Consider the following 13,756-nt stretch of genomic DNA (forward strand, 5'->3'; position numbering starts at 1 on the left):
GCACTAAATACCTCACATAATAGAGGATGTGCTAAGGTCTGCATATGGGGCAGGTGCACTAAATACCTCACATATTAGAGGATGTGCTAGCGTCTGCATATGGGGCAGGTGCACTAAATACCTCACATAATAGAGGATGTGCTAAGGTCTGCATATGGGGCAGGTGCACTAAATACCTCACATATTAGAGGATGTGCTAACGTCTGCATATGGGGCAGGTGCACTAAATACCTCACATAATAGAGGATGTGCTAAGGTCTGCATATGGGGCAGGTGCACTAAATACCTCACATAATAGAGGATGTGCTAATGTCTGCATATGGGGCAGGTGCACTAAATACCTCACATAATAGAGGATGTGCTAACGTCTGCATATGGGGCAGGTGCACTAAATACCTCACATAATAGAGGATGTGCTAATGTCTGCATATGGGGCAGGTGCACTAAATACCTCACATAATAGAGGATGTGCTAAGGTCTGCATATGGGGCAGGTGCACTAAATACCTCACATATTAGAGGATGTGCTAGCGTCTGCATATGGGGCAGGTGCACTAAATACCTCACATAATAGAGGATGTGCTAATGTCTGCATATGGGGCAGGTGCACTAAATATCTCACATAATAGAGGATGTGCTAAGGTCTGCATATGGGGCAGGTGCACTAAATACCTCACATATTAGAGGATGTGCTAATGTCTGCATATGGGGCAGGAGCACTAAATACCTCACATAATAGAGGATGTGCTAATGTCTGCATATGGGGCAGGTGCACTAAATACCTCACATAATAGAGGATGTGCTAGCGTCTGCATATGGGGCAGGTGCACTAAATACCTCACATAATAGAGGATGTGCTAAGGTCTGCATATGGGGCAGGTGCACTAAATACCTCACATAATAGAGGATGTGCTAACGTCTGCATATGGGGCAGGTGCACTAAATACCTCACATATTAGAGAATGTGCTAGCGTCTGCATATGGGGCGGGTGCACTAAATACCTCACATAATAGAGGACTATGGGGACGTGCAGTAAAATTCATGGTGGATATTACTTGAGCTATAAGATAATGATGCACAAAAATAAACACTCAAGTAGTTGAATCCTTAACTTAGTTTTGTGCTATAGTTTTTTTTAAGTTAAAGGGACATAAAACAAAAAAACCAAAATTTAATTGATAGAGCGTACAGTTTTATAACTTTACAATATACTTCTATTATCACATTTTCTTGATTTTTGTTATCCTTTGTTGAACAAGCAGGGACGTGCAGGAGTGTGCACGTGTCTGTTTTGCAACAATGTTATAGATTACCAAGAGCACTAGATGGCAGCACAGTTTCATGTCATGTGCCCCAGACATGTGAACACTACCTATCCAGATATCTCTTACACAAAGAAGACTGAGAAATAATTATATATGGTAATTATACCGTTGCTAAAACCGCAAATCTAACGGTGGCCTAAGACTTTTGCACAGTACTGTATATATATTAATAGTTAGATACCCACTCTCTGGACTTGAGAAAAGTGACCTTTATTTAAAGGTCACTATCAACAAAATATTAGTGAAGTTTTGTGGCTAACAAGCTCCTTCCTCAGACCAGGTCAGGGATCTAGCTGAACACATCTGTAAACCAGAGACATATATGTGCAGCCACCAATCAGCAGCTAGCTCCCAGTACTGCATTGCTGCACCTGAGTATACCTAGGTATGTTTTTAAACAAAGGATACCAAGAGAACATAATACATTTGCTCTAAGGAGTAAATTGAAAAAACTCTTGAAATGTTATGCTCTATCTGAACCACAAACTTCCATTTCCCTTTAAACACCAGTGAATTTAATATAAGCTGATAATCATCATAAAATATCTCATAGTAACTACATTATACCTCATGCTAACCAGATATTGAGTGTGATGCATTGTGTGCCAGGTTACAGAATCCCATTGTTAGTATCTACCAGCGTTCTACGCTGGGAGTTATAATGCTTTTACTGAGAAGAGACTATTAGCCTGGGATATAGATTTACATATGGTACCATACTTACAAGGCCCAGATATTGTTGGTAATAGCGGGAGTTATAATGCTTTTACTGAGAAGAGACTATTAGCCTGGGATATAGATTTACATATGGTACCATACTTACCAGGCCCAGATATTGTTGTTAATGCTGCACGTCCAGCAAAGCTGGTGGTTGCAGCATCCTCCTTTGAAATGCTACTGGGAGAATGAGTTGTTGGAGTTTTCTGTGTCGTCGTGGTGAGCTGAGACCCCTGAATGTTTGAAATGGGGATGGCAGGTTTTCTCTTAGGTCCAACTGGATAAGCCAAGAACAGAAATATTGTTAAATGTTTGTCTATTAGTGATACTAGACAATAGAACAAAAACACTACAGAGCAATAACATAACTACAATTATGTTTATCCAATCAATTACAAAACTCATTACATTTAAAAAAAACTCTAGGACTATGATTGAATGAATTAAATGTATAAAACTGTTTTAAAGCCTTTATGGATTTTTTTTTTACATTATGTGCTCTTAGTTTACTGAATAAACCTAGTAATGTTTTCCCGTTGGTCTTCCATTGGTGTGTGGTTCGTACAGTGAAGACGTAATCCCGTGCACACTATGATTACGTGAGAACAGCACCGGGAAGAAGGATTTGCTAAGGTTAATGTCATGTGCTTCATGTGAACCTTTGAGTAACACCAGTTTGGAATTTTTACACAGTGTTGTGCAGCAAGATTTATCTGGTGGACAGTAAGATGGACTTTGAATTTTTGTCACACTTTTTGCACATGCCTGGGGGTCCATATGTGGCACTTAAGTGCCCGCTTGAGATTTGTGGTATAAAGTAAGTTCAGTTCTAACTCTACTTAAACCTGCACTGATAACTTACCTTGTAGAATGTAATAGATAAACTATAGATAGGAACAAACACTTTGGATACTGTCACACGGACAATGTGTGATGTCAGAGCTTATGCCCTTACCTATAACCTGGGTAATGACTTTCTCAGGTCCCTCCATCTCTCCAAACAGAGGCTTTATAGTAAACACATAAGTTTTCCCATACTCCAGGCCAGTGATCCGGAAAGATTGGTAGGATGTGGCCAACTGCTCCACAGATGGTTCAGAAGCTGAAGAATACACAGAGGATAATGTATGATGCTGCATAATTATTTGACCATAGAATGTTTAAGCATTGGCTTCCATAGAGGGTAACGACTCATTACTAGGTATAAAGCCCATCTTTATGATAGCAAAATGTTTACAGAATGTCTAATATCCAAAGCAATCATGATTATAATAATTTATTTATAAAGAGCCAACATATAACTTAACATAACTTCAGTTGTCTGTGCTCTATAGACCATGGGAGTGCCAAGTCTTGCAAATAAATGTATTACATACCAAGATGATCTGCTTATACCACCAAGGAGATCAGATTACAATTATAGAACTTTAATATTTACAAATCCAATGACATAAGATAATGGATTTAAAACAGAATAACAAGGAATTACTGGTAATTGTGAATAATAATTTGTGGAACGGAATTTTTTTTTGGAATTTGATCATATAATTATCTACTGAATACATTTTTTCATTCCCCACCAACAGCCAATAAGAATAGTCTTTAGAAACCAGTGCATGGCAAACACTATCGTTTCACTTCTCACCAGAAGTCTGTTTCCATGAGAGAATATACGACGATGCGCCAGTGACACCCGACCAGTTCAGCAGAATGCTATCTCCTGTGATGTCTCTGACCTCAAACACTTCCACCTTTGGCAAGTCCACTGTGAAACAAAGAGATTCCACCTTAATCTGCCAACTGTTCTGTTATATCCAAGCTTTACTGGATTTCATGATATGTGTACAATGTAATCAGACAGAGATCTCCCACCTGCATTACAGTGTAGTTATTATTTGTGTGGAATATCTATGCATATTGTTTCCAACTCAATAAATCAATTAAAGGGAAAGTAGACGACACAAAATTAAACTTTTATGATTCAAACCCAGCATACATTTTTAAACAGTTTTTACAATTTACTTCTATTCTCTAATTTGCGTAATTCTTTTGATATCATTTGTTGAAATACATAACGAGGTAGACTAAGGAGCATCAGAAGAACAAAAGTACAAAAGCAAATCAGCTCAACCGCTAAATAAAAAAGTCTATGATTATGGCGGAACACTGAAACGCGTCAGGCTGCACATAGTGTCTGCTATCTATACATATCTATATACATCTTGGAATAAAGTATATTGATTTTATTTAGCGGTTGAGCTGTTTTGCTTTTGCACTTTTGTCACCAGTGTAAACCTTTGCTCCTACAGCTTTATATTGGTTCATGTCTCTCCTACAGCGCATTCATTTGTTTTGAAACTTCGGGCTGAAAACGGGGAGTGCTTTTCATATGTTTGGGAAAATCGCATATCTTTAATTTTACTTCTATTATCAAATTTAGTTGGTTGTCTTGGTATTCAAGTTGAAAAATATTTATAGCTGCAACAATACACTACTGGGAGCTAGCTGGTGATTGGTGCCTACACATATTTGTCTCTTGTTATTGGGTCACCAGATGTCTTCAGCAAGCTCCCAGGAGTTCATTGCAGCTCTGGAGGTGACTTTAATTTTGTGTTTAATTGCGTTGCAGCGGTTAAACACAGTTATATAAAACAACAGTGCTATAATAGATAGATGCTAGATAGAGACAGACAGATAAAAAGATAGCTAGATACTTAGGGGTAGAATTAGCAACCAGCGGATGCCGCTTCTACCCCCGAAGTTTCCAGCTCGCCGAAACATAAGTAAGACGGCTTCTCCTTAACTTGTCTGCCACCTTTTAACTGCAATCGTCCCGATCCGATCTGGATGATTGACATCCCCTGCTAGAGGCCGATTGGCAGCAAATGTGCAGGAGGCGACATTGCACAAGCATTTCCCAAGAAATGCTTGTACAATATTAAATGCCTACAGCGTATGCTGTCGGCATTTAGCGATGTTGGGCGGACATGATTCACTACAGTCTTTTAAAATGGCATGTTCTTTTATTTTGACTTTACTGTCCCTTTTAAATTAGACCCCCCCCCCCCCCACACACACACACACACACACACACAGACAATGTTTATTTATCCTAACCTGTGTTGCTTTAAATTCACTTACAACTTTTCCATTATAGGGACAGGAAACCCCCATTTTAAACAGCTTTCCATTATACTTCTATTATCTAATTTGCTTTGTTCTCTTAGTATCCTTTGTCAAAAAGCATACCTAGATAGGCTCGGGATCAGCAATGCACTACTGGGAGTTAGCTGCTAATTGTGGCTACACTTATATGTCTCTTCTCATTGGCTCACACAATGTTCAGCTAGCTCCCAGTACTGCATTGCATATAACTCTTTGTTCTATCTCAGAGGTCCGTAATCCTGGGCCCCCATATGTTTTTCTATCTGATTCATGTAATTTAAATGTGATCTCTCGTCTCTACCTAATAAATTATACAGACATAGGGCTAGAGTTCAGGTAGAGCAGTATTTTTCGTTTTCTCAGTAGCGAATACTCCACTAGGATTTTCATCTTTGTGCTAGTTGGGTTGCACTGGTATTACAAGTTCCAAAAAAACTTATTTTGCACTAGCAGTAACCCAAATCATGCTTAAAGTCAAAAATCGATCGTGCAAACAACATGACATATTCTTAAAGGGCAAACCCGACATAAAAATATAAATATTTCTTTTTCCAATGTTCTTTATATAGCAAAATATGTTATATTTATTCATAAATAAATATCTCTACATATATCTGATGCAGAACATTGGAATGTGACATATTTACAATAAATACATAGTTAAACATATATGAATGTATGCAATGTATCTGCATGTATCTCTATGGAAAGGTCTCTGAAGCCTTTTTTTTTCTAACACCTAAGATCTCATCTCATATCTCTGTGTAATATTTTTTTTGAAATATTTTTTATTAGACAGTGTTATTATGAGTGTAACTGTACTTTTTATTAGACAGTGTTATTATGTGTGTAACTGTACTTTTTATTAGACAGTGTTATTATGAGTGTAACTGTACTTTTTATTAAACAGTGTTATTATGAGTATAACTGTACTTTTTATTAGTTATTAGACAGTGTTATTATGAGTGTAACTGTACTTTTTATTAGACAGTGTTATTATGAGTATAACTGTACTTTTTATTACTTATTAGACAGTGTTATTATGAGTATAACTGTACTTTTTATTAGACAGTGTTATTATGAGTATAACTGTACTTTTTATTAGTTATTAGACAGTGTTATTATGAGTGTAACTGTACTTTTTATTAGACAGTGTTATTATGAGTGTAACTGTACTTTTTTATTAGTTATTAGACAGTGTTATTATGAGTGTAACTGTACTTTTTATTAGACAGTGTTATTATGAGTGTAATTGTACTTTTTATTAGACAGTGTTATTATGAGTGTAACTGTACTTTTTATTAGACAGTGTTATTATGAGTGTAACTGTACTTTTTATTAGTTATTAGACAGTGTTATTATGAGTGTAACTGTACTTTTTATTACACAGTGTTATTATGAGTATAACTGTACTTTTTATTAGACAGTGTTATTATGAGTGTAACTGTACTTTTTATTAGACAGTGTTATGAGTATAACTGTACTTTTTATTAGACAGTGTTATTATGAGTGTAACTGTACTTTTTATTAGACAGTGTTATTATGAGTATAACTGTACTTTTTATTAGACAGTGTTATTATGAGTGTAACTGTACTTTTTATTAGACAGTGTTATTATGAGTATAACTGTACTTTTTATTAGACAGTGTTATTATGAGTGTAACTGTACTTTTTATTAGACAGTGTTATTATGAGTGTAACTGTACTTTTTATTAGTTATTAGACAGTGTTATTATGAGTGTAACTGTACTTTTTATTAGACAGTGTTATTATGAGTGTAACTGTACTGTTTTTTAGACAGTGTTATTATGAGTGTAACTGTACTTTTTTTTAAACAGTGTTATTATATGTGTAACTGTACTGTGTAATGTATATTTATTAGATAGTGTTATTATGAGTGTAACTGTACTGTGTAATGTATATTTATTAGATAGTGTTATTATGAGTGTAACTGTACTTTTTATTAGTTATTAGACAGTGTTATTATGAGTGTAACTGTACTTTTTATTAGACAGTGTTATTATGAGTGTAACTGTACTTTTTTTTCGTTATTAGACATTGTTATTATGAGTGTAACTGTACTTTTTATTAGTTATTAGACAGTGTTATTATGAGTGTAACTGTACTTTTTATTAGTTATTAGACAGTGTTATTATGAGTGTAACTGTACTTTTTATTAGTTATTAGACAGTGTTATTATGAGTGTAACTGTACTTTTTATTAGACAGTGTTATTATAAGTGTAACTGTACTTTTTTATTAGACAGTGTTATTATGAGTGTAACTGTACTTTTTATTAGACAGTGTTATTATGAGTGTAACTGTACTTTTTATTAGTTATTAGACAGTGTTATTATGAGTGCAACTGTACTTTTCTATTAGACAGTGTTATTATGAGTGTAACTGTACTTTTTTATTAGACAGTGTTATTATGATACCAAGTGGAGAAAAAACCCAGACCGGCACCAATAAATGAGTATAAAATAAAGCTTCTTTATTGTCCGCAATGTAATTAAAAGATAGTTAGAACACCAAGAAAAAAGACGGCAATCTTACCAAACAGTAAAATGCTCTGTGTAAAATGTAACGGCTGCAACCTGGGCCCGATGACGTCACTGACGCGTTTCAGGTGTTAACCCGTAGTCATAGTTACCGTCATGGGGTCTAGGTGTCTTTAAATAGAAACCTGTACAGGTGTAAGCCGTTGATTAGATAATACACATTTCAAAACCTTTCTTACACATACTGCGCTAGCTAAGCACATTAATGGGAATAAACATAAACCAATGGAAAAGTAGCCATCAACAGACATTAATACTCTGGAAGTTCTAGCTCATAATATATGTTTAACTTTAAGTTTAAACAAACTAACTCTAGTTTGTAATATAACCTTTTCTTGTTTCCGTATCAACTTCTCAGATTTTATCAAACTTCTATTACATATTTTAAGGATTGACACGACCTGATTTTTCAATAGGTTCATATAATCTACAACATACCATTCTACTCATGGCTTACTTTTATAAAAAAAAGTTCACAACTCTTTTAACTAATGAAATACTATTTCAAAGAACTATAATGTATGTATACATACATATCAAATGTTAATATTGAAATAGTACAAATTGCTGGTATCGACTGTAATTTGTATGTTGTGGTCCGCTTACATTAATATATTTGAACTAAGCTCATAGCTTTGGCTTATAGTTTTGAAACAAATGATCTCAATCATCATAAAGACTATATCTGATAGGTCCTATCTACAATCAATTCATTATTTAACATATATTCAAACCCCCTAGTGGAGAGGTGGTTAACATCGCCCTATTCCTATTTTAATAGTTATTATTATTATCATGTCATGTTCAGTTGAAATAGGGTATGTGTCCTACTCTACCCCACTTATCAACTGTTTAACCGTACATATAGTTTGAGTGATTTTCTATTCGTTGGCTATGTGGATCTTCTAGTTGTCAGAACATATTCCTCTGTACTTAACTACATTTAGTCTGTGATCCCCTTTGATGCTTTACAATACAGTGAACATTTTCTCCATCCACTCAATCAACTGTAATTATAGTCTAAAGATATTAAATATAAGACTTAGATTAAATAGGTATCAACTATTCCCAGTGATTAATTAAATCAAACACTGAATTGTATCCCATAGGGATCCGTGTCTTTAAAGTATAAATCCAGAAAGCCTCACGGCGATAGAGCATCTTTTCTCTATCTCCTCCACGTTTAGGTGGTGACACTCTCTCAATTGCCTGCCATTTAAAGCTGCTTACAAATTTGTTATGATCAAAAATAAAATGGGAAGCCAAAGCTGAACAATCCTTTTCCTTTTCAATATTATTAAGGTGTTCCCTAATTCTTGACCTGACTTCTCTTGTGGTGAGCCCCACATACTGTTTCTGACATTGTGTACAGGTTACCAAATACACCACGTAATTCATAGAACAATTTATACATTGTGACGTGTTATATTCCTTTCCTGTCACACATGACACAAATTTGTCAGTGATGGTTATGTGTTCACAGGCTTTGCATTTCCTACTCCCACATCTGTAGGTACCCTTACATGACAACCAAGAGCTGCCCTCCCCTGTACTCACAGGTGGCAGCTGTGTTGGTGACAAAATATTGCCAATCGTGACTCCTCGTCTATATGAGAATCTACATCCCTATTCAATAAAAGGTTTTAACTTGTCATCAGCAAGCAGGATGGGTAGATGTTTCCTCACTACCTTACAAATACTTTGATACTGATTGCTGTAATTTGTCACAAAAGTGGTCTTATTTACTTCCTTATCATTTTCCACTTTTACTTTATCCATCAGAAGACTCTTTCTGGTAGAATGGTCTGCTTGATTCTTTGCTCTTTTTATTAATCTGTTAGAGTAACCCCACTCTTTTAATTGTTCTATCAGTTTCTCACTCTCTGATCTATAGTTCTCTGAATTACTACAATTCCTCTTTATATGGAGGAATTGTCCCTTTGCTATAGCAAAGGGAACATGGGATGGGTGATTACTGGCCGCATGCAGGAGTGTGTTTTTTGTTATTGGCTTCTTGTACAGTTGACTCTCGATCGTGCTGTTGTCAGTACCCACTAGGGTGACATCTAAATAGTTGATTTTGTTTTCATTAAAATCCATAGTAAATTTCAAGTTGACATTGTTGATATTCAAATAATCAACAAAAAGCTGCGCTTCTTCTCTACTGCCTGACCACACAAAAATCAGGTCGTCAATAAAGCGCCTGTAGATTTTAATCTTCTCCCTGAAGGGGACCAAAGATGTGGTCGGCCTCCCACCAACCTAAAAATAGGTTGGCATAGGACGGGGCAAATTTTGCCCCCATCGCCGTACCACATCTCTGGAGGTAAAAAAAAACCTCAAAAGAGAAGAAATTGTGTTCCAACAGGTAACGGACAACCATAAGTATATACTCTATTTGTTCAGATGTATAATTGGTTTGTCTTAAAAAACTCTCAACTGCAACAATGCCCCAGTCGTGTGGTATCGTCGAATATAGCGATACCACATCAACTGTAAGCCAGCTGTAGTCAGATTTCCATTCCACCTCTTCCAAGATATTGAGCAGATGTTTAGTGTCACGTAAGTGGCTCCACAAGCCTTTAACCATTGCTTGTATTATGGAGTCCACCCATTCTGATAACGGTTCTAGGATGGAACCGATGCCGAGACAACTATATGTACGGTTAAACAGTTGATAAGTGGGGTAGAGTAGGACACATACCCTATTTCAACTGAACATGACATGATAATAATAATAACTATTAAAATAGGAATAGGGCGATGTTAACCACCTCTCCACTAGGGGGTTTGAATATATGTTAAATAATGAATTGATTGTAGATAGGACCTATCAGATATAGTCTTTATGATGATTGAGATCATTTGTTTCAAAACTATAAGCCAAAGCTATGAGCTTAGTTCAAAAATATTAATGTAAGCGGACCACAACATACAAATTACAGTCGATACCAGCAATTTGTACTATTTCAATATTAACATTTGATATGTATGTATACATACATTATAGTTCTTTGAAATAGTATTTCTTTAGTTAAAAAATTGTGAACTTTTTTTATAAAAGTAAGCCATGAGTAGAATGGTATGTTGTAGATTATATGAACCTATTGAAAAATCAGGTTGTGTCAATCCTTAAAATATGTAATAGAAGTTTGATAAAATCTGAGAAGTTGATACGGAAACAAGAAAAGGTTATATTACAAACTAGAGTTAGTTTGTTTAAACTTAAAGTTAAACATATATTATGAGCTAGAACTTCCAGAGTATTAATGTCTGTTGATGGCTACTTTTCCATTGGTTTATGTTTATTCCCATTAATGTGCTTAGCTAGCGCAGTATGTGTAAGAAAGGTTTTGAAATGTGTATTATCTAATCAACGGCTTACACCTGTACAGGTTTCTATTTAAAGACACCTAGACCCCATGACGGTAACTATGACTACGGGTTAACACCTGAAACGCGTCAGTGACGTCATCGGGCCCAGGTTGCAGCCGTTACATTTTACACAGAGCATTTTACTGTTTGGAAAGATTGCCGTCTTTTTTCTTGGTGTGCTAACTATCTTTTAATTACATTGCGGACAATAAAGAACCTTTATTTTATACTCATTTATTGGTGCCGGTCTGGGTTTTTTCTCCACTTGGTATTACATGTTCATTAAGGTACCTACAGGGCACATTATGAGTATATACGGGCACAGCTTGAAATCCACATGAGAGGCCAGGAAACTGGATACTTTTTTGACATTATCCGTGGTGCCCTGAGTCTGGGATAAGGTGCGGGACACGGAACGGGGATTGTTCATAGAGCAAGGAGCCAGCATTTGAAAATCAGCATTATTCGATCCATACCTTTCAAGTAAGTGAACTTTACTACAGCACATGTCAGTTGATTGTGAATGTGTTTAAACATGATCGAAGATTTGAAGGTGGCCATACGCTGTTATATGCAGCATTATTACTGAGATTTATTACTTGCATCATTACTTTTCTCCGAGTCAAACAAGTGGTTAATGCTAATTATTGCAAATATTTGTAGATCAACTTTTTGGAGTGAGGAAGGAGTCACATATAGTGTTATTATGAGTGTAACTGTACTTTTTATTAGACAGTGTTATTATGAGTGTAACTGTACTTTTTATTAGTTATTAGACAGTGTTATTATGAGTGTAACTTTACTTTTTATTAGACAGTGTTATTATGAGTGTAACTGTACTTTTTATTAGTTATTAGACAGTGTTATTATGAGTGTAACTTTACTTTTTATTAGACAGTGTTATTATGAGTGTAACTGTACTTTTTATTAGTTATTAGACAGTGTTATTATGAGTGTAACTGTACTTTTTATTAGACAGTGTTATTATGAGTGTAACTGTACTTTTTTAATAGACAGTGTTATTATGAGTATAACTGTACTTTTTATTAGACAGTGTTATTATGAGTGTAACTGTACTTTTTTATTAGACAGTGTTATTATGAGTGTAACTGTACTTTTTTATTAGACAGTGTTATTATGAGTGTAACTGTACTTTTTATTAGTTATTAGACAGTGTTATTATGAGTGTAACTGTACTTTTTATTAGTTATTAGACAGTGTTATTATGAGTGTAACTGTACTTTTTATTAGACAGTGTTATTATGAGTGTAACTGTACTTTTTATTAGTTATTAGACAGTGTTATTATGAGTGTAACTGTACTTTTTATTAGTTATTAGACAGTGTTATTATGAGTGTAACTGTACTTTTTATTAGACAGTGTTATTATGAGTGTTGCAAGAAAAGACAGCGCCTCATTGTGCAAGTAGGTTTCGTGGGTAAAATCACAATGGAAGTGAAGACAAGTGAAAATATACTCACAAGGATACTGGCACCCTTGTTGAAAGTGGTGCGAATAGGCAGACTGACGTTTTAACAGCAGTCAGTACGCTGTGCCAAGTAAACGTCCGAGATCCTGAACGAACAGCTGTGGGCTCTCCTCCACAGATCAAGTCCGAATCTTCTATTGTTATGCTGTGGAAAATAACAGCGTGCAGCTGCTCTCCAGGTGTAATCCACACTGGTAGCCGATAGTCAGAAAGCCGTCCTCGGCAAAGCCACACTCGGTGGGAAAATCTGCTGGTAATGGAGAAACTTGGCAGGCAAGGGTAAAAAAGCCAAATGAATACAAGGCTTGATCTATAAAAAAGTAAAAACACTTTATTTAAAGTGAGCTTTTAACGCGTTTCTCGGCCACAAGCTCCTGGCCGTTTCATCAGAAAAGGTGTATAATACAAATAGTATGGAAGCACATTTAAAAAGCCTGCCAAGAGAATAGATTGGTCAATATCCGACCAATCACAAGCTAGATGATAGGAAACAAAAGTTCATGCAAATAAACAGAGAACAAAGTCAATGCAAACAGTATATAGAATACAATACATGAAATACAAATTGTATCTAATATCTGGATAGTTGTCACAAATCATGTTTTGACCCTAAGTTACAATGTATTTATCCTAAGAAATGTTTTTTTTAAAAACGCCGTAGAGAATAATATTTGACCTTAGATTACAATATATTTGTCTTGAGGAATAGATTTTTAAAAAACGCCCTAGAAAATACACAAAATTTTATGAGATTTATTCTAGCAATTGAGATATAAATAATAATAAAAATAAGAATAAGAATAAAAGCTAAAAGATAAGAAAATGTGATGAGGATCTTCTTATGTATATATATTTCTTGTCGAGAAAAAATAATAATAAAATAAATTAAATTGAAAAAATAAAAACGAGGTATGTGTATTCTCATCTTGTGTTTGGAAAACTAAATTATGTATAAATACATATGCCTCATGAAGAGGCTATTTTAGTCTATCCTGTATAATAGAATCGGTATGTAGGGGAAATAATCTGTCCAAAAAATCTCTTTGTAATGCATCAGGGGAACAGGCATGTATTATCTAATCGGTACCGTATTGGATGCTTGGGTGCATCAAAAAATCTAGATGT

General features: G+C 35.2%; 1 protein-coding gene across 1 annotated transcript in view; it reads right to left on the minus strand.

Moving 5' to 3' along the window:
- The window catches only part of LOC128664316 (collagen alpha-1(VII) chain-like), a 913,939-nt gene that overhangs the window by 694,699 nt on the left and 205,484 nt on the right, over positions 1–13,756 (minus strand). Inside the window, exons 20-22 of the mRNA XM_053719156.1 lie at positions 3,688–3,807; positions 2,998–3,144; positions 2,149–2,319 (exon numbers count right to left, since the gene is read on the minus strand). Of these exons, the coding sequence (XP_053575131.1) occupies positions 2,149–2,319; positions 2,998–3,144; positions 3,688–3,807 (438 nt within the window). The remainder of the gene's footprint in view (positions 1–2,148; positions 2,320–2,997; positions 3,145–3,687; positions 3,808–13,756) is intronic.

Source organism: Bombina bombina, chromosome 6 (assembly GCF_027579735.1).
Source record: "Bombina bombina isolate aBomBom1 chromosome 6, aBomBom1.pri, whole genome shotgun sequence".
NCBI classification, from domain to species: domain Eukaryota; kingdom Metazoa; phylum Chordata; class Amphibia; order Anura; family Bombinatoridae; genus Bombina; species Bombina bombina.